This window comes from Rhinolophus sinicus, chromosome 4 (assembly GCF_057876585.1).
Source record: "Rhinolophus sinicus isolate RSI-liver-muscle chromosome 4, RSI-T2T, whole genome shotgun sequence".
Lineage (NCBI taxonomy): Eukaryota > Metazoa > Chordata > Mammalia > Chiroptera > Rhinolophidae > Rhinolophus > Rhinolophus sinicus.
In genome coordinates, this window is record NC_142504.1 from 96,670,191 (window position 1) to 96,689,433 (window position 19,243).

General features: G+C 47.8%; 1 protein-coding gene across 4 annotated transcripts in view; it reads right to left on the minus strand.

Annotated features, from left to right (window-relative positions):
* The window catches only part of LOXHD1 (lipoxygenase homology PLAT domains 1), a 141,341-nt gene that overhangs the window by 96,379 nt on the left and 25,719 nt on the right, over positions 1-19,243 (minus strand). For all 4 annotated transcript variants that reach the window (XM_074340031.2, XM_088797976.1, XM_074340030.2 and 1 more), the window contains exons 5-6: positions 9,364-9,462; positions 6,799-6,947 (exon numbers count right to left, since the gene is read on the minus strand). In XM_074340031.2, coding sequence (XP_074196132.2) covers positions 6,799-6,947; positions 9,364-9,462 — 248 coding nt within the window. The remainder of the gene's footprint in view (positions 1-6,798; positions 6,948-9,363; positions 9,463-19,243) is intronic.

The window sequence follows — 19,243 nt, forward strand, 5'->3', positions numbered from 1 at the left end:
GATCTGCTCATTTTCTATGGGTTTCGTCTCCTGGGCTTGGGGGGGTAGACTGGGGAGTCACTGACAGTGGTCTGAGCCGGGTGTCAGCCTGCCTCTTAGCCCCCTTACTCTGACTCTCACAGAGTTGCAAAAGCAAGGTAAAGAAAGAGGACTTAGTTTATCAGATAAGCTGTCAAGTTTACTAATAAACCTAGATATATAGATTCACCATCTCTGTCTTTAAATGTTCACAGACTCATGTGCCAGACAAGTTTTGAAGAGCAAGGAAAATACCGTCACAGCTATAGAGATGTCATCAATAGAGGACCTTCTACTAGCCTGCTATCTGATGAAAATTCCTGACTTGAACAGTTTAGCTAATCTGAGACATAGAATGCGTACCATTAGGTACCTCTATAGGACAAAACTAGTTTGCACAGCTGAACCATAAAGGAAAGAGATAATAGTTGAATGAATGTTTGAATAACAAACAAGACTCTAAAAATTTGACTTTCTAAAATACCAAAAAAGAAAAAAAAAAGAAAGAAAGGCCAAGAGAGAACCTAACAGCTTAAAAACTGGTACAGAAAGTACAAAAGTCCATGAACAGTTTCAGAAATTTTCCAGATGCATATCAAAATATGTAAACAATTATTTATGGCATCTCTTGGTCCCAAGGTCTGCAGGATGAGGCTGGAGGAAGCCAGCTCCTGGAGAGTGAAACGTTTTGGGACACATCTAGTAGCACATGGTGATGGGTGAAGTGGGAAGGAGCGAAGAGTGAGACGGGAGGGACATGACACAGACACTCCAGTGTGTAGAGACCATACAGGGAGAAGGGGCAGAGAGCTGTCCCAGAGGCATTCTGGCCTCCGCTGATATGGGTCCTGGCTGAGCCATGACCCCTGTTGCTTAAGAGGGCATTACCAAGGGCCCCTTCCAAGGGAGGAGCGAGCAGCTGTCCCACTTTGGCTCACAAGTTGCCCAGACAACTCTGGGTTTTCATGGGGTTCCTTTTAGGAATTCAAGACATCTCAGGAATGGTTTTTGCTAAGAGAATGAAATGGCGGTGTTTCCTCCAGACCACTGTTTCACAGATTCTGTTGTTATGGCAGAGACGACTGTCAAATAAGACAGGAGAGATAGAAGCCCCCTTCACCATGAATGCTAGAAACGCACACCTAGAGTGTGTGTGTGTGTGTGTGTGTGTGTGAGAGAGAGAGAGAGAGAGAGAGAGAGAGAGAGAGAGAGAGAGAGAAGCAATGACCTAATAAAAAACAAGAGCCATTATCTCCTGGAGGAATATTCCCCACCTGCTGAGCAGCCCACAGACAGGGCTGGCCTTCTGAGAGGGGAGAGGGAAACCAGGGGTCATGAGCCCCTCAAGGTGAAATGGCAGCAGAGGAGGGGCCTGTCCACGGTGGAGCCCACTGTATTCTGCAGCAACAGGGACACAGAAGTCACAAGGCAAGACCACAAAAAGCCTAGAAAGATAAACCACCCCCAAACGAAAGGAGGAAAAGATGGAGCTGCAGAGCAGGGGTCACTTTTTTCTGGCTCTTTCCAGATGGTTCACAGATACGTCCAAACAGATGTGGGGCCTCCGTGCCTTCGGTGCCCCCCGACCCCCAAAGGTAAACATGTCTCCCATATATGGAGTTGGTCTTGAAATCAATAAGTTTTAGATCGATGTGGAATGTCAACTATTATTTATAGCAACTCTCCCTCCTTAATATTGGAATAACTTCCACCAACTTTAAATAAATAACCTGATTGGAGCAGAGGCCTGTTGTGTGCAGGAGGAACGAACCCCATACAAACAGACCAATATGGGGAGGCTGAAGGGTCTCCTCCCTCCCCCACGTGCCAAGATGCCCGAGCTGCAACAACCTGAGTGACCCACAGAATGTACCCTTCATGTACCAGCCATGGGAGAAGGAAATGAATGTAAAACAAGTCTCTGTTTTCAATCTTCCCTTTAAAAACGCAGATATGTTATCCAGTAAAGGTGGCCCTTGACCCATAAGCAGCCATGGCCACATTCCAAGAACCACTATTGAATTGTGGTTACCTTTTAGAGCTCTAAGACCATGGGAAAAGGGACAGGTGAGTTTTGACACAGGAAAAGAAGGGAGGAAGGCTTCTGGAGTTTATGCACCCACTCTGAAATAAATCTCAGCGTCCACGTGTTAGCAGAAGAGACCTGGGCTCACAAGAGAGCGAGACAATGTTCTAGGGGGGAAACTAAGGGCAGCAAAGGAAGGTGGGATTCTTCTCCTCCTCCTGTCACAAGGCTGCTCTTCCTCCTATGCCCATGTCTCACTCGTCACACTGAAATACTGTCCCATCAAGTACAATATGCCATAAACACAAATAACTGTAAATTTCAGCATTTGAATGGTGACCTTCCTAATACTCGTGCTGCTTCCTCTACACTTTCTTCCTCTTCTCTGAACCTACACATACACCCTCTCCCTTATTACCACCTCAGGCTCCCTGGCTCAATGAAGACCTTTCGTGGTCCTGCCCTCATCCACCTCCCGAACGTCCTTTCTCTGTTCTCTGAGTCCAGATCTATGCAACGTGCCTGCCCGTCCTTCCATCTCCTCCTCATCTATCACGCCTTCTGGCCAAAAGCGTCCTCCTCCCTCGCCCTCCTGGCCAAACCCTACCCCTTGTCATGGCCTAGCTCCAATGGACCCTTTTTGAAGTCTCTTCTGATGCCCAGTCAGACATGCTGCACCCCCACAACATCTGTTTGTACTTACTCAAGACTCTTATCTCATCCTGCTTTGCATTAAAGTTGGGTGATTCTGTTTTCTGATCTTCAAACTGGGTAACGTGGTCTGATCAACACGTGTGAGACCCCTAGGGTAGAATGTTTAGTCGCGAAAAGCCGAATATCCCTGAACTTTCGGGAGGTAAGTTATAGTAAGTAACCTGCCTTACTGTAAGTAAGCAATTAGTTAGGGATGTGTCTAATCTCTTTTAGAAGCAGGACTGTTGTTATTATAACAGCTGTAGTTGGTAGCGTGGGGTCTAGGACGTAACGGTCACTCAGTAAGTGTTTGTTGCCTGTTGAGTATTAGTTGGTGACATGAAGGCACATTGGGCTTCTCGGGGTCCTTGAATCCACTCCATGAACCTCTGTCTCCTCCTCCTCTCAGAGCCAGTAGTGATGGTTGAATTATACTCCTTAAAGCATGCAGCAGGCCATCACCTGATTCTAGGCTTTTCTAACACACGGCTCAATGGAGAGAATCCAGACTGGGGGCCCAGCGGACCTGGGGTAGGAGCCAGTCCTGCCACTGCAGAGCTGTGGGGCCCCGAGCCCGTCTCTCTCCTGAAGCAGTTACACCAAGGATGACCCACTGGCAGCACAACACCCCACCTTGTGGCTGCTCATCTTTTGAAGTGTTTATTGAATTGAACTAACCATCTGAGTTCATCACAACTGGCGATCTGACCAGATGTGGTGACCAAAGCCATGGGCACAGCCTGGTGGAGGGAGGGTGCCAGCCCCAGGGAGACGGCCAAGAGCAGGGGAAGGGCTGTGCCGGCCACGCCGAAGCCCATCAGCCCAGGCTGAGCAAGACACGCGGTCAACCGACTGGACAGAAGAGGAGGGAGACAACCTACAAAGGGGTTACTTATATTGGCTTTTACATGTGTCCCACTAAACCCTTAAACATAAATACCAAAGGAGGAGTTGTCATATGAAGTCCAAGGCCACCCAGCCTGGCCACTGAGCATGGGAGCATTTACTGTGCATGTGTCCAATCTGGAAATGCAGTCAATTTAACAGACCTTTTCATTGGCGTCTCTGGGGAGCTGAGGGCAACCTGATCCATCAGAGCAGAACGAGGAGGGGACAGCATGGAAGCCCAGTGGTGGGAGGCACGAGGTGAGGGCTGGTTATTCCTGGCACAGTCAGAAAGAGGCCAGAGGTGGCCCTGGGTTTTCCCCCAGCCTCTGGCTTCCACCTTGTACCCACCGTGCCTGGGACCTAGACTCTTCTTTCCTCTTTTTTTACCAAAATTCTTTCCTCAGAAAAATATCTAGTAAATCCAGGCACACTGACCTACAAAATGCTTGAATTATTTTTGTCTTCTCCCCAGGGAGCATTGTGCTTTGCTTAAGTTAAAGGAATAGGCTGTTAGGATATTTTCAGAAGCCAGTGAACTTTTGAGAGGAACACCCATCTTGGCTTTGCCGGGACAGACAGGGACCTGCCTACAAGGCCCTGAACGTGCCTATGAACTTAACACGGCCCCAAAGAGAATAACCAATCTCACACTGAAAGTAGCATGCTTGGCCTTTTGGTTTCAAATAGTGTCTGGATAGCAAACAGGAAGAAGGGAGGAAAAAAAGAAAAAAATGGAAGAAGGGATTAAGGGGAGAGGGAGAGATGGAGGGAGGAAGAAAACATCATTCTGAAGAATCAGAAGAGCCAAACTGTTTGGAAGGGAAGGGAGGATGAATGAACTCACATAGGCCTTACTCCTAGACATTTTCTGGCAAGACTTTTGAATGATACATGTAAAGAACATAAAACCACTCAAGCATCCTGGCTGAAAAGAAAACAAAACACAAAACAGCTTGTCCAGAAAGAAACAAAAGTCTGCTTGGCCTCAATGTCAGATTTCAGAAGACAATGGAACAAGATTGTACAATGTTTTAAAGGGCAAAACTATTCTCACCCATAGTGTTCACATTTCGCCAGGCTGCCCTTTCCACCGAGCATCACAAGAACAAAAGGTCCTGTCCTGGCATGCGAGCCTGCCTGCTTCGTGAAGCTTCCCAGAGAACACTGCGCGAGCGGGTCCAGGTGACCAAACGGAACTTCACCCCACATGGTGTGGCTGCAATGACCACGTCGCGGCCACACCCAGGCCATGAGGTGCACGTTGCGGTTCCTTTCACTAAACCTTATTTTCCCAGACTGCCTTCCTTCCCAGGATGAAGGAACTGGGCTTCCAGGTACCTACTCTGTGTCCCACCCTGGCTGAGGTCACAAAACACACCTGCCTCCTCTCCTGCGTCTGCCCAGTTGAACGAAAACCTCCTGAAGACGCCTCTGTCTATGCACTGGCTTTTTGGAGGCCTCTTGAGGTCCTTGAATCAACTCAGTGAGCCTGTCTCCTGGTACCCCATTTCTTCTCCAATCCAAGCAGCACGTAGCCTCCCGGAGTCCTATACAGCACCAGGCTGCCTGCTCTAAGGGCCAGGCAAGCTGCCTCCTTTCCAAAGGAAATGGCCATTCCTCGCTTCACTGAGTCAGTACCCTGTCCCATGCCAAACGCTGGAGAGGTACCCTGAAGAAACTTTCGGGCTAGTTATGGAGAGAAGCGTAACAGACACTCTAGGATGCTCACTCAACACCATTTCCAATCACCTTCCTCTTAGCGAATTTCCACTATAAAGGCTGGAAAACTAGACACTTGATGTCCCAGTTTCCATTGCAGCTAGGGTGGCCACATGACACATTTCTGGCTAGTGAAATGCAGGCAGAAGTTCCCAGGAGAGCTTTGCTCCTCTCACAATGAGGCAGAGCTTGCCAGGAAGAATCTTTATCCCTTGTGGTCTTCACCTCTCTTCCCGCTGAGAACACAGATAAGATGGCTAGAGGTTCAGCAGCCATCATGGGATCGTGAGGCCACAAGTCAGAGGACGAAAGCGACCGTGCTGAGAATGGCAATGCAGGGAGAGAACAGGTATCTCAGAAAGCAGCTGTACCAACCCTGAGCTGCCACATCTGGATTTCATGTGAGATGAGAAAGAGAAGCCCCTAATTATTTAAAACTGCACTTCAATTTTCTGACACTTGCAGCCAACTATTTTCCTAACTGCTACCAGGAGGTACATTAAATTAAGTAATAACAAAACCTCAACTATCAGACAGCCTCAGTCTCTACAGTCAAATTGCTCTAAATCTGAGGGTTTTCTGTTTTAAGCAATAAGGCCTTTTCCAAAATACTTTTAAAAAATATATTAGACATTAAACTTTTCCGATGATTCTGTGGTGAGCTGAGATATACTGATAGCCTCATGACTAAGGGAAATATATGCAAAGGGCTGGTAACCCATTTTCTAAATGACCTCAGACTTCTATCAATTTTTAATATCCCTTTGGCTTTTTATATCATCGTTGACTCCCCATTATAGTTCTCAAATCCCTACCTATTACAGGGCCTCTTTCTGCCTCTGGTTTCCTGCGATAGGTTTAAATTGGCAGGTAGCAAATCTGCTAGAAGGGATTGCAAGTAAGCACTGTTAATGAGAGTCTGAGGGGTCTTTATGAGGGCAGAGCAATATAAAGCTAGGGGCATAAACTTTCCTTACAAACTTTGAACCGGATATATCTTAGCTTCTCAGAAGCCTTTTAACCATCTTCTTAGTTGTTAGCTTTGTCCTGGGTCGGTGAAGTTACGTGGGACCTGAGATTCAGAAATTTGAGGTAGAGAGCAATAGCCCAAGATAAGTCACAAGAAAGCTAATGGTGAGGGTCAAATGCACACTCTATGCAGGCAGGGTTATAAACATTCATGGGAGGGTGGTGCTGGTAGGCCAGAGTCAGGACAGTCTCATGGCAGAGCCTTGAAGAATGAGCAGGTCCTGGCTGGATTCAAATGAGGAAACCAGGCTTTCTAGGAAGGTGATAACATGGGCAGAGTCTTAGAGGTTATGGCCAGTGGGCTTAGGTAGAGAGTGAAGGTAGTCGGACTATTAGGGGAAGTAGTGGCTGAGCTAGAACCCTCTGAAGAGCCCGAATTCCCCCTTCCCAGGGTACAGGGACCACAGACAGTTAGCGGAGCCCACCTTGTTCAGGAACCAACCGGGTGACGGCCCCTTGTTGTTGTGGCCGATAGTAATCTTCATCAGCTGCCCCAAGTCAGGGGCATCCAGCGTGAAATTGTCTTCAGCTGCCTTTTCGAAGTTTTTCTTGTCGCTGTCCAGCTTCCGCTCCCCTGTGTGCACAGGGAGACACACACGAAAATTAAAAACCAGAGGACGAGAAAGAACCAGCTCCAAGCCTGAATGGTCTACCTACTGAAGAATGGTCTCAAAAGTCAAGCAGGGGAGGAGGTCCTGAGGTGGGGGGATAGTCGGTATGCGGGTACTCTCTGAAGTGCCTACACTCCAATTATGACCCTAAAACTGCTCTAAAAATACAGTTAAATTATACACAAAATTCAACAAGGGTAACCTCACTCAGATCTATGGGCTCCTTAAGGCCTCCACCTCCAGTCAACGCAGAAGCTTGTGCTGTGTGTGGCTTGTGCCTCGGATCCGGCACGGATTTCTGATTTCTGCCTTAGTCTGGAGTCCCCGTCCTACTCAGCCAATCTGCACCCCCATCCCTAGCCCTTAGGCCCTGCCTCGCTTGTACCAACTGCTTGTCCTGAGCTAGGAGCACAGCGTGTGGTACCAGGCTGTGCTGGGACCCTGACAGCAGCACACAGACGTCCTCAGGCCTGACTCCTTTTTTGGAAAGCAGTGATGAGAGCTGTCATCACACACTGCCAGTTGTTCAACTTGGATTTTTTTCCCCTCACGTATTCCTTGCCACAATCCTAGAAGGAGGTGTTATTAACTCTGTCTTACAGATGAGGAAACTGAGACTTAGAGAAGTCTAATCACTTGCCAAAAGTCACACGGGTAATAAGCACGTCATTAGGACTCATTCTAACCTGTTCCTTCTACTTTGCAATTTTCCACTATTATATTCCAAGTCAATAGGTCACAGGAACCCTTCCAGCCCCATCGAAGCACCGACTTTTGACTTATGCCGCACCCTGTTTTCTTTTCTAAAATTCAATTTTTTAAGTTTTTCTAAATTTTAATTGCAACAATTCAAACATACAGAAAATAATATAAGATATCCATGTTCCCACCCACCTAGATTTCAGTTCATACAGATGTTAACATTTTGTCCAATTGACTTAGACTTTTCTCTTTTTAAAAGGAAATAAATCATGACAGATCTAAAGTCTCACTGTCCATCATCCCTACCCTACACTCTGTCCCTCAAATAAACACGGTTTTTACTTGGTATGAATTGTTGCCATGAATTTTTGTTTGCCCATATTTGTATCCATAAAGAAAATATACTACTTTTGCATGTTCTAGAATTTACATAAATAATACTGTGCGCATCTCTGCCTCAAGTTTCTCATCTGTACAATGGGGATAATAACAGCACCACTTTGTAGGGTCTATGGTGAGGATTTATTGAATTGGTGCACACAAAGCACTTATAATAAGTGCTGTTGTCATTGGGATCATCGTCACTGCGGTGATGATCGTTTCACCATCATCACCGCATGGCCTTGTGCAACTTACTTTTGGGTTAATATTATGCTTTCGAGATTACCCTGTTGAAGCTAGTAACTGGTTCATTCATCCAACTGCTGTATACTAGTCATTGAAGGAAAAAAAGACTGTTATGTATGCTTTCTTCCACTGATGGACACCTAGGTTGTTTCTAGTTTTCTGCTGTTGTAACTAGTCTTGACCTGGAGTCTTTTGTACCTATCCTCTGCTGTACGTTTGTAAAAACTGGTTCTAATTTTGCACATCTTGCCTTCTGTACAGCCAGTATCTCATTTCATGACCCCAAAAGGGTATGGAAACCCTGTAGATTGATGAAAACCCTGTAGATGGTTGAACATGCAAGTTCTCTCCTCTCAAAAGCCACAGCATTACTTCACAGATAATACTTTTTGAATTCTCTCTTCATTTCTGGCACCTGGAGACTTCTCTTTCTTTCTTATAAGCTCAGCAATGCACTTTGAATTTTCTAATATAGTGTGCCCAAAATCCACATAGCTTTACTGACTCCTATGCTATTCCATTAAATGGGAAGAAGCAGGAGAGAACCACCTGTCTCAGTTCCGCAGGCATGAATGCCTGTAGTGGCATCTGTGTTCTCAGTACCTGCTCCACATATGAGGCCAACACGATTCTATCCCTGGCCCCATTCTGGTCTGCCCAAAACCACTACATTGAATCAGGCCGTGCCCAGCCACATCCCAAAATATATCTCAAGATGGACATGAAACTTAGGGAGATAAAGAAGGTAAGTGACAATGAGTTCCCTGGGGACGTGGAGTTTGGATTTGTTCTAGGATGCAGGAAAGTTTTAACTCAACCTCAACCCCAAGCATACCTTATTCTGAAGACACATCTCACACATAAATTTTATAAGCTGGGCACTTTGCTGCCCAGGGAAGGCCATGACACCACATTGCAAGAAGAGAGATGCTCAACAGACAAGCCTAGAGGAGACTGGCGCTGCCTTCCTCTTCCAGGATGGTGGGAAACAGCCCACCTGAGAAGGAGTTCTGGGCATGGCTTGTGAAGAAAAGACTTCAAATCTATTACCTGTGTCTCCGTACTCTCCAAAGATATTGATAAAGACATCAGCATCCGTCCCTGCACCAAGGATATCGCCAGTGTACACCTTGATTTCATACCGGTTACCTGAGAATGAGGACAGAAAAAGCCTCAGCTCATTAGCATACTGAGGAGAGAAGAACAGAGACCCCAAAGCAGCAACTACATTATCCGCCCTTCCCTCCAGCAATGCATGAACGGTCACCATTACTGTTAATAAGCAAGAAATAAGTTGCCTGACGTTGGTTCCAAATCGTCATTGCTAATACATACATGCATCAAATCAACACATTATCTACCTTAAACTTACCAATGCTATATTTCAATAAAGCTTAAAAAAACTCAAATGGTTATTGCTAAGCTGATGGCATCGCATAAATCAGAGGTAAAGGAGACTTCTGTTTTCATCTACCTTGAGATGCAGGAATCAGCCCACATCCAAAGCATCACACTGACCCAACCCACCCGCGTATCTCCTCTGGATATTGAAATGCCTCCATTAACTGAGCCTCTGCATCTACTCTGCCTTCTTCTCCAGTCTGTTCTCCACACTTCATCACAGTGTAACAAGTCATCAGGGAAAATGGATTCTGCAAATGAAAACTGTCAAGGCCACAACCAATGCTAAGACTAGAGGCACCCACAGGAGCCAGCAAATGCATACTTTGGGGTTACCTCATTGAAGGACCTACATCTGCTTCCTGTATCTTTGCTCCATTCATTGAACAGAAATCTATTCTCTGTTACCGCCAAATGCTTCAGTCTTGGCCTTGACTTTGAGGCAGGATGGGGCTCAATGTAAACTTGACAACATTCTGAGCCCTGCCCAGGTCTTCCCAGATGGAACCTGACTTAGGGTGAGAAGCAAAGGGCAGGGGTTGCTGTGTGGTGTGGGACGGGAGACCCTCCAGCTTTTCTTTATGTGCCAACAATTCTAAGGGCTGAGGCAACTTTGCCTTCCCTTTTCCCTTCCTGCAATGGCTTCCTATGTTTTATGTAGCAGAATCTTTTGTTCAGCTATCTTATGCCCAGTAAGTGAAGCTGATAAAAATTAGAGCTGTTTGAATTGAGGCCCAGAGTCAGCCCCTCCCCCAGCTTCTTCCTAGAGCCACACCTGATGTCCCGGCCCCCAGGGGTCTTTCTCTTCTGCACTCCTTGGCTCTGCCATGTTGTCTGTGTCAGTGATTTCTAAGTTCACCATCAACTGCCTTCTACTGCTTGCTGTTTCCTGCAGGTAAGGCTTCTAAGTTCCTCAAGCGTACTGCAGGGGACCCACAGAGGACACCCCCCACACACAGCCCTGAAGGCTGGTCTTTGACCTGCTAAGAACCCTGAGCCAGGAGGGAGCAAAAGCTTATCTTTCTCTCCTCTATGCTCCCTTCCCCGTGGGGGAGGGAAGACCCTCCAATCCTTGTCCCCAACTGAAGGCTGCAGTAAGACAGTCACTCCCAGATTCCCACCCTTTCCTATTTCACCATGAAGACCCCTCTGAGATGGAAGACAGAATCGTGGCCTTCAGAGACCAGATCCAGGCAATCCGAAGTCAGTGGCTTGAAACTTGGGCCATATTCAGGCTACCTGGGGAGCTTGTACACAGGGCAGATTTCCAGGCTCCCCCTCAGATTGTGATATGTGATTGTGTAGGACCAGGAAGGCCTTGGCCATGACCACCTGATCATGCCCTTGATTGTCTTCCAAGTTGCAGAGGCCTCCTGCTGAAGGGTTGGTGCTGTCCTCCCCAGGCAGGCAGGGCCTCTGCTTCACATTCTTTCTGAGGTCCAGCCCAGGGCTCACTTCACCCAGAGGCAAGACCCCTTTGCAGCGTGGCAAGTTGCCCAGGGCCCCTTGGCTGGTGATGCCACAGTGTGGTGGCAGTTGGGAGAGTCTCTGAAGGCCATTGCTGGGCACTGGTCAGTCAGAAGGGGCAGCAGAACTCCAGAGGGCACTGGGCACAGTGAAGCAGGAGAAATAATGAGTGTCCAGGAAGCCTTTTGGGTGGAGTAGCAGACATTCCGAATTATTACAGAAGGCAGAATTAGAATGAGTGGGCTGAGTTATCAAGAGGGATATTTTAGCTCACCAAAAGCAACATTTTCTAGTAACTAGGGTTATCCAACAAGGAATGGGATGCCCTTGGGGGAAGTGAGTTTCCTGTCCCTGGAGATACCCAGGCATCACTATCTGTCACGGAGGCTGTGGAGAATAGGCTATAAGAGAGAGAACGCGCGCACTAGCGGTCCTTCTCAATCTACAATTCCCTGACATTTGACCGGGAAAGACAGCCCTGCAGACTGTGGAGGGAAGCCAGGAGCTGCAGGGGGCATCTCAGAAGATGGAGGAGGTACCCAAGGCCCGTGCAGGTGAGGCCTGGGAAGCAGGGGCCCACTCAGCTTTGGGAACACAGAGCATCCCTGTCCTGGGAAAGTGCAGAGAAGCAGAGCATCAAGGCCGAGATGAGGCAAGGTGGAGACAGCCAAGGGGCAGAGATCCAGAGGCCAGACAGCGCTGGGGTGGGAAGGAGCTTCTAGGTTTTTCTGACTGAGGCAGACAAGGGACCCAAAGATCATGAAGTCAGGTGAACAGAGGGCAGACGGAAGTCATCTGGGACAAGAGGGGACTGTCTTCTAACCTCTGAGAACTGCCCTGGGTCTCCACGTAGTTGGCTACGAAGAGAGCAGGATGTCTGTGTCGGATGACCTTCAACCACGTTGGGGGATGGGGTGGGTGCGAGCGCAGCAGCAGGGTGGGCAGGCATAGGTCACAACCAGTTTTTAAAAGGTCCCACTGTTAGAGGGAGAATGGCACTGATTATATTACTGTCCTCCCTCTCTTTTTTCTTTTTAACATTTCCTCTTCAAGCAGAATCCCAGACTATCGGATCTGCTATTTCCCAAACGAGGCCTAGGGACCCATGCCAAACCTAAATTATAATTAAGTGCATATATCGATGAAAGAGCCCTGAATAAAAGCAGGGCTTCCTTCTCTCCCAGTTGGCAAACTGTCAGAGCAGTGCATCAAACCTTTCTCCCCAGTGGTCATTTAAGAAACTCCCCCAACTTCCTGTGATCAGAATTTCAATGAGTACAAACTAGCACTTCCGGTTACAAGTGGATTTGGGTATGTTGGATTTGCTCCTTAGGTCTGGTGATCACTGAGAGGGCAAAAGGTCCTCATGTGGCACGTGGCTGCCCATCTGGTAACAGGAACCTGTGCACAAAGGGAGAGCCAAGGGCCAATAAAAATCCCTGCCCCAGGCCAGAAGGGATGAAGGCAGTAGAGAAAGATGATGAGAAGAAAGGGTTAAAAGAGGAAGGCCAGGGTTGACCCACCTTCTAGGGCAAATAATACTAAACATTCACACAGGCCTTGCTGCCCACAAGGCACTAGGTCGTCTTTGAGGTCACCTGACCCACACAATGGCAACGTGATACAGGCAGGACAGGTACTGTTGATATTCTCATTGACAGATGAGGAAATTGAGGCTCAGAGGGCAAGGTGGCTTGCCTGAGGACACACAGCTGCTAAACGATGCAACGGGGGCTCATAGCCAGGCCTCTTGTCTCAGAATCCAGAGCCTTTTCCAGAATACCTCACGGCTTCTCCTGCTCTATGCCAGAGGTCAGCAAACTGTTTTTGGAAAGTGGCCTATAGTAAATATTTTAGGTCTTGCAGCTCACTGGGTCTCTGTCTCAACTATTCAACGCTGCTGTTGTCTCACCACAGTAGTCCTACGCAATATTATTAGTATATAAAAATTATGTAAACACATGGGTGTGGCTATGTTTCAATAAAATTTTATGGACACAGACATTTAAATTCCATATAACTTTCCGGTGTAGGGAAATATTATTCTTGTTTTGAACTCCTTTCAACCTTTTAAAAATGTAAAAACCTTTCTTAGCTCAAGGTCCACAGAAAGACAGGAGGCAGGAGGTGTTGGCCAACCCCCCTGCCCTAGGCTCTCAGGCATCGTTCTCTGTGTGTCTAGGAAGAACACTGGCTCCTGGAATGGGAGCAATACTCCTGGTGCAGGGGGTCAGCTGCCGGCTGCAGGACAACCACAGCTCATCCTAACCACGAGCTAAGCAGCTCAAATCTCCAAAGATTGGAGAACTATTGTCCTTTCTCTGTTGAAGTGGAGGAGGTGAGAAGGAGCCTGTCCTGTGCGCAGTGTGGGCAGGCAGGGCCAGCTTTCCCTGCCTGCATGATGCTGTGTGCCTGAGCTGAGCCCGACATTGCCCTGAGTCCAGTGGAGTAGGGGCCTGGGCCAGGGTTTCCTGAAAGCAGGGACATATGGCCACACCAGTTCTGCAACTTTAGGCATTGTGTCTTCAACTCATTGCCTAGCTGAGGGCAGGCAAGGAACAGAGATAGGAAGAGGGGAGAAGGTCAACTTAGAGGAGGAGCTAGCGAGGACGGGAGAAAGAGGGCTTAGTGACAGATCACGAGAATTGCTGCCCCAGCCAGGGTTGGCCCATGGTTTACCTATTTGGCATATTATCTGCTAGAAAATTCTCCCTAGAACTGATTTTTCTCTGGCCTTTCAGCTGGGCTACCATTATCCTATACAGTGCCTCTGTGCAGATTAGAAAAAAGAATCTCTTCCTCAAGACACTTTACTGCCATCTGTTGGATAATTGTCATAATAAATGCACAAATATACAGCTTCCATCTCTTTACACAGACACACTTGTGCAGTGCACAACCTGCACAACAACCCAGCTACCATACCTTTTAGGCAGTAGCCTTCTTCTGCTATAGGACACTATGGGCTCTGAGAGGCCAAACTAATTTGAGCATTGATCTGAAAAGTAAGCAATAAGGGACACAGACTAGGCATTAAGTTAATCACATAGGGCCTTCTAAAGCCAAACAAAATTAAGGTGAGGTCCTAAACTTGTGGAGTCACCGGTAGTTGCAGCCTAAAGGCATTGCTGGCCTCAAGGCCACAGTAGAAGGTGGTCTGTGTCTTTCTTGCCCTGCCCAGGGGATACACAAGCCCAGCCTTGCCTCCCCCTCCCCTCTTTTTTTTAACTCTGCAGGCCTCATGGCAGAGGCACAGTCTGCTTCTGCCAAATGGGAAATCTGTCCCCTGCAGGCCAGCCGGAAGCTGCCTGAATGGGCTTCCAGAAAAGGCAGGCACTGGCAGGTCCCAGCTGCCTCCTGCGCCTGGTGCGCCGGCCGCCTCCACAGCCTCCCCTGCGCTGTCTGGAACAGTCAGCACACAGCAGTGACAAGACACATCTCCACAGAGCCGCCTTGGGTGGCGGGAGGAGGCACCGCCATGAGGGGGCTGGAACCCCCAAATCCTGGTACCACATGCGCACTGAGCCTGGCTGAGCTGCTCATCATGTTCACAACAGAAGTCAAGCAAATGTCCTGTAACTAAGCCCCTGTCCCGCTTGCCGAGGAAGGGACCATCCCACACCCACCATCATCTGAGCCGCAGAGAGAGAAGCTCCAGGCTTTTTTAGGAAGCAGAGAATCATGAATGAACTGATGGTGAACTGACTCACCGAGTTTTTTTCCCTTGCCTTTCACCCATTCTCAGATCCTCTGTAATTAGATCGTGTCTTTATTTATTTTGGCAGGTGAGGAGAGGAGAGGGGGGCTGGCAGGAGGATGACTGGACTTGATTTTATCCCCCCTTCTCGAATCTGCAATAGCTCACACCCTGACACCCATCACTTCCGCTCACAGAGAGCCAGACACAGAGAAGTGAGACATCACAGGCACTGCGTGGGAGATTAAAATGGTGAGGAATGCAATTCAGCGGGGCTGCCCTGGGGGTGGGGGATGAGGAGGAATGGTCTCCCCCAGCCAAGGAAGGCCCCTGACTACACAAGCCTTCCCAGGTCCTGGGCGGGGGTGGTTAGCAGAACCCAAGGATGGGTGGCAATGCTACATGCCTGGAGCTGGGGCATGGCCACTGACCAATGGCCAATGACTCTCCCCCATACTGCCCCCAAAAGTTTTCCTCTATTTTTCCCTTGGGTCCAGAGGCCCAAATCTCTCACCCAGATCTACCCTATTCTTCAAATAGGACTGGAACTTTTCTGCTTTCTCAACTTGGCTGCCCTTGAAAATACATCCATTGCTGAAAATAATAAGAGCCTCTGATGGTTACTGAGGACATACTATGGGCCAGTCACATCTATTGTCTCCTTTAATCCTCATCGTGACACACCCCATTGCTACTATTGGCACGATTTTCTGATGGGGCAATGGAAACAGGAGGTTCTGAAAGGTAACGAAGTTCTCACAGCTAGAAAGGATGAAGCCCAGATAGGACAAGAAGACGCTCTCTCAGCTGTCACTTCACCCACCCTGCCAAGTCTGGCTTAAAGCCCATGTGCTCCACTGCAGAACTCCTGGGGTCTGTGTCATTTACTTGGCATTTGACAGGCCACGGGCTGACCTCAGCTGAGCCTGGTTATACAATGACATTGAAACATCACTTTGTCATTAATAGCTGCTCATGGGAGGTAATCAAGAAAAAACACTCTACCTCTTTATCACCCCCCAATAAATACACAACTAGCACATTCTCCTAGGAAGCTGTTCAAGGTAAGCCTGATGTCACCAGGTGTTGAAACACTGTATGGAGCAGATCAGCTTTCTCCCCCTGAGCTCCCTGTGCTCACCCCCTGCATCCAGTTCATTGCTGAGACCATGAAGCTCTTTCCATGGGCCCCTCAGGGACTCCTCTTGGCTCCCACCCCTGCTGCTCCCCAGAAGAGCCTTCCTTTCCGCCCGCACCCCGGCAACCTCGGTTCCATTTCTTCCCTTTCCAACCCAGGTTCTACGCCAGTGCTGGAGTTTATCTGCCCGTAGCGCTGGGAAACCAGCACATCTCATCTCTGTTGGTGGGAGCAGAGTCATGCAACCTTTCTAGAGGCAGGTGAGCCATTTGTGTCCAAAGCCTTACCATTCTGCAAACCCCTGGGACCAAGACTTGAATCACTGTGCATAACAATGAGATTATGCAAGGATATTGTGCTCAAAGATTACCCGTAGAGATGTCTGTCACAGCACTGTTAATAACAAAAAACTAAGAACAACCTAAAAAGATCCAAAATGGGGGATCCTTGGGGTGAATTATGATATTCACTCATTCATGGAATACCATGTAACTATTTAAAACAATGGTTTAGACTATTAAAATAATTACTATTTAAAATAATACTAATTTATTTAATAATACTATTAAATAATAACTATTTAAAATAATTCTTTGATGCTACAATATAGCGTTAAGTGAAAAAAACCTGGTCACAAGTTGACCATAAGACAGTACCATTTAAAATCAGTATGTAATGTTTAACACATTCATGCACAAAAATAGAACAGGAAGGAAATTCACCAAAATGTTAACAGGAAGGTCTCTAGGGCTAATCTACACAGTGATTCAGTTCAGGGTTCTGGGTTTACTCTTGGCTCCATCACGTACATGCAGATTACTTAACCTCTCTGTGCCTCAGTTTCCTTTATCTGTAAAGTTGAAAAGTAATAATCTCTCCCTTGTGGGGTTGTTGTGAAGATTAGATAGGTGATAGATAGATAGATAGATAGATAGATAGATAGATAGATAGATAGATAGATAGATAGATTAGAATGATGCTTGGCCCTGATTAAGTGCCCAATAAAAATGAACTATTATCATTTTTGGGTTATGGGATTACAGAAGAGTTTATTATTATTATTCTTGCTTATTCACACTTTTAACATTTTTTATAGCAGCCATATTTTTCCCTGTAATTGAAAACTAAAGATCGAAGCCACCCAAAGCTAATACTTGAATAAGTCAAGTCCTCCATAGTCCAGAAGTTGTTGAGCACTCCTGCCAGTCTATGAGACATTCCTAAAGAAAACCCATGTACACAATAGATACTCTTACACCCGCAGGCTGGCTTCGGCACCAGGAAGCTTTGATCTGGCCAGAGTGGTTATGAGGCTGGAGGCTGAGGGAGGAAGAGAAAACAGACACAAGGGCTGCCAGGTGGACATCCAGCCCCAGGCAGGTGGGAGCCCCTCCTATGACTCTGTGCTCCCTCCGGCCAACACTTGGATCTCAGGGGAGAGCTCCAGGAGGAAAACATAGGTGGCTGGACTGGACACACACAGCTGGAGCAGGACCAAGGCCATGTCTGTCCCATAAGTTCAGCTTTTCATGCACACAAAACCAGCACTGAGAAAGTGCCGTTTCCACAAATAGAACAAAAAGGTTATTATATAAACACCTATTTGAAAATCAAAATAATGAAGCATAGGGCAGATACACAATTTTGTGCACTTCCCAAAAGTTCTGCCTGCTGGATTAAAAGAGAGTGTGACTGGCGGTGGTCCCGGGGGGCCTGAGGCCACAGTGAAGCTGTGAGTTGCAGGGTCTGTTCCCAGCTGGGTGAATGAGATACACAGCCTATCCCCAAGTACCCTCATTCTGTTTAAAAGCCTATAAACTCCTCTCAATCATGAAGTCTTAGCCTGGGCGTCACCTCCTCTAAGAAGTCCTCCTGATTCCCCCTTCCTCTGTGCTTCCATTGGTCATCCATCAGAGCGTTTTATCCCCTTGCACTGTGATTACTTACTGACCTGACTCTCTCCCCTTTATACTCTAGGATCCTAAGAGAAAGGCCTGTACAAATTAACCCTGAGCACAGGATCTGGTGCATAGAAGGTTCCCAATAAATGATCACTGAATCACTGAATGGCATTGGAGGAGCATGAGCTGGCAGCTAGGTCACCAAGAGCAGATCACTTAATTTCCCGACGCTTCCGTTTTCTCCTCTATAAAATGGAGGGGGAATAGGTAAGGTCCCTTTTGTTTCTGAAATTCTCTGATACTCTTCAGTGGGGCCTCATTCAAAGCAGTTCTCTTCTTCCCACTCTTTCCGGAGATGATTTTCTGCGTGAGGTGGGAGCCGAGGGGGTGGGCGGGAAGCTGCTGTGAGGTTCAGAGGAGGAGAGCGTTGCAGGGCTGGCCCAGCTCTCCCTACCCTGAAGTCCTCGCAGCTGCGAGTCCGTGGGCCCAGGACTACCTCTGTGTGGTTCCAAGGAACAAGGACTCCCCAGCAGCACGCACAGCGACCAGAGCTCAGAAGGCCCTGGGGAACATTTGCGCTGGGTGAAGGGGAAACGTCAGGGAGAAGTAAGAGAATTGGAAAGAAAGGTGTCCCCTGCAGGCTTCAGCAACAATCAAGTTCATGAATCTACTCCCAGGCGTCTAGATGAGCCTGCCGATTGTAGAGGGGAGCCTGGCACTGAGTCGTTCCAAAATCCTTTTCGATTCTGAAAGGTCAGAATCCCGAGTCTGTGAGCCTCAGAGTCAGAACAAGCCAGAGTGTGGGGGAAGCAGATGGGGAAACATCAGGATTGCAACAACCACCACGATACTTGCAACATTACTGAGCACTTACTCATGCCCGGCACTGCACTAAGGCTTTTATATTAATTTCCCCAGTTAATCAGCTCAACCACTTCATAAAGTGGGAGTTCATATTATCTGAATTTTACAGATGAGGAAATAGAGGCACAGAGCTTACGGCACCTGCTCGTGCTTACATAACTGGTAGAGTGGCAGAGCCGGGTTTTGACCAGAGATGGGGGGGGGGCACTATGCAAAAAGATGGGGAGTATGAGAGGAAGGGGGATGAAACGGGGAAGGAGTATCCACAGCAGAAGGGGGGGCACCAAAGCCAATCTCCTCTCACCTTGTGGAGGAGGGCTAGCCCTAGGCCCGCCCTTTTCTGTTTGGTGGTGAAGGTAAACACCCTACTAATCCTGAAAAGACCCAAGAGGCCACCTAGTACACCCATTCTACAGGGGAAGAAACTGAGGCTGGGAGAGGAACTGAGATCTGCCCCAGCTC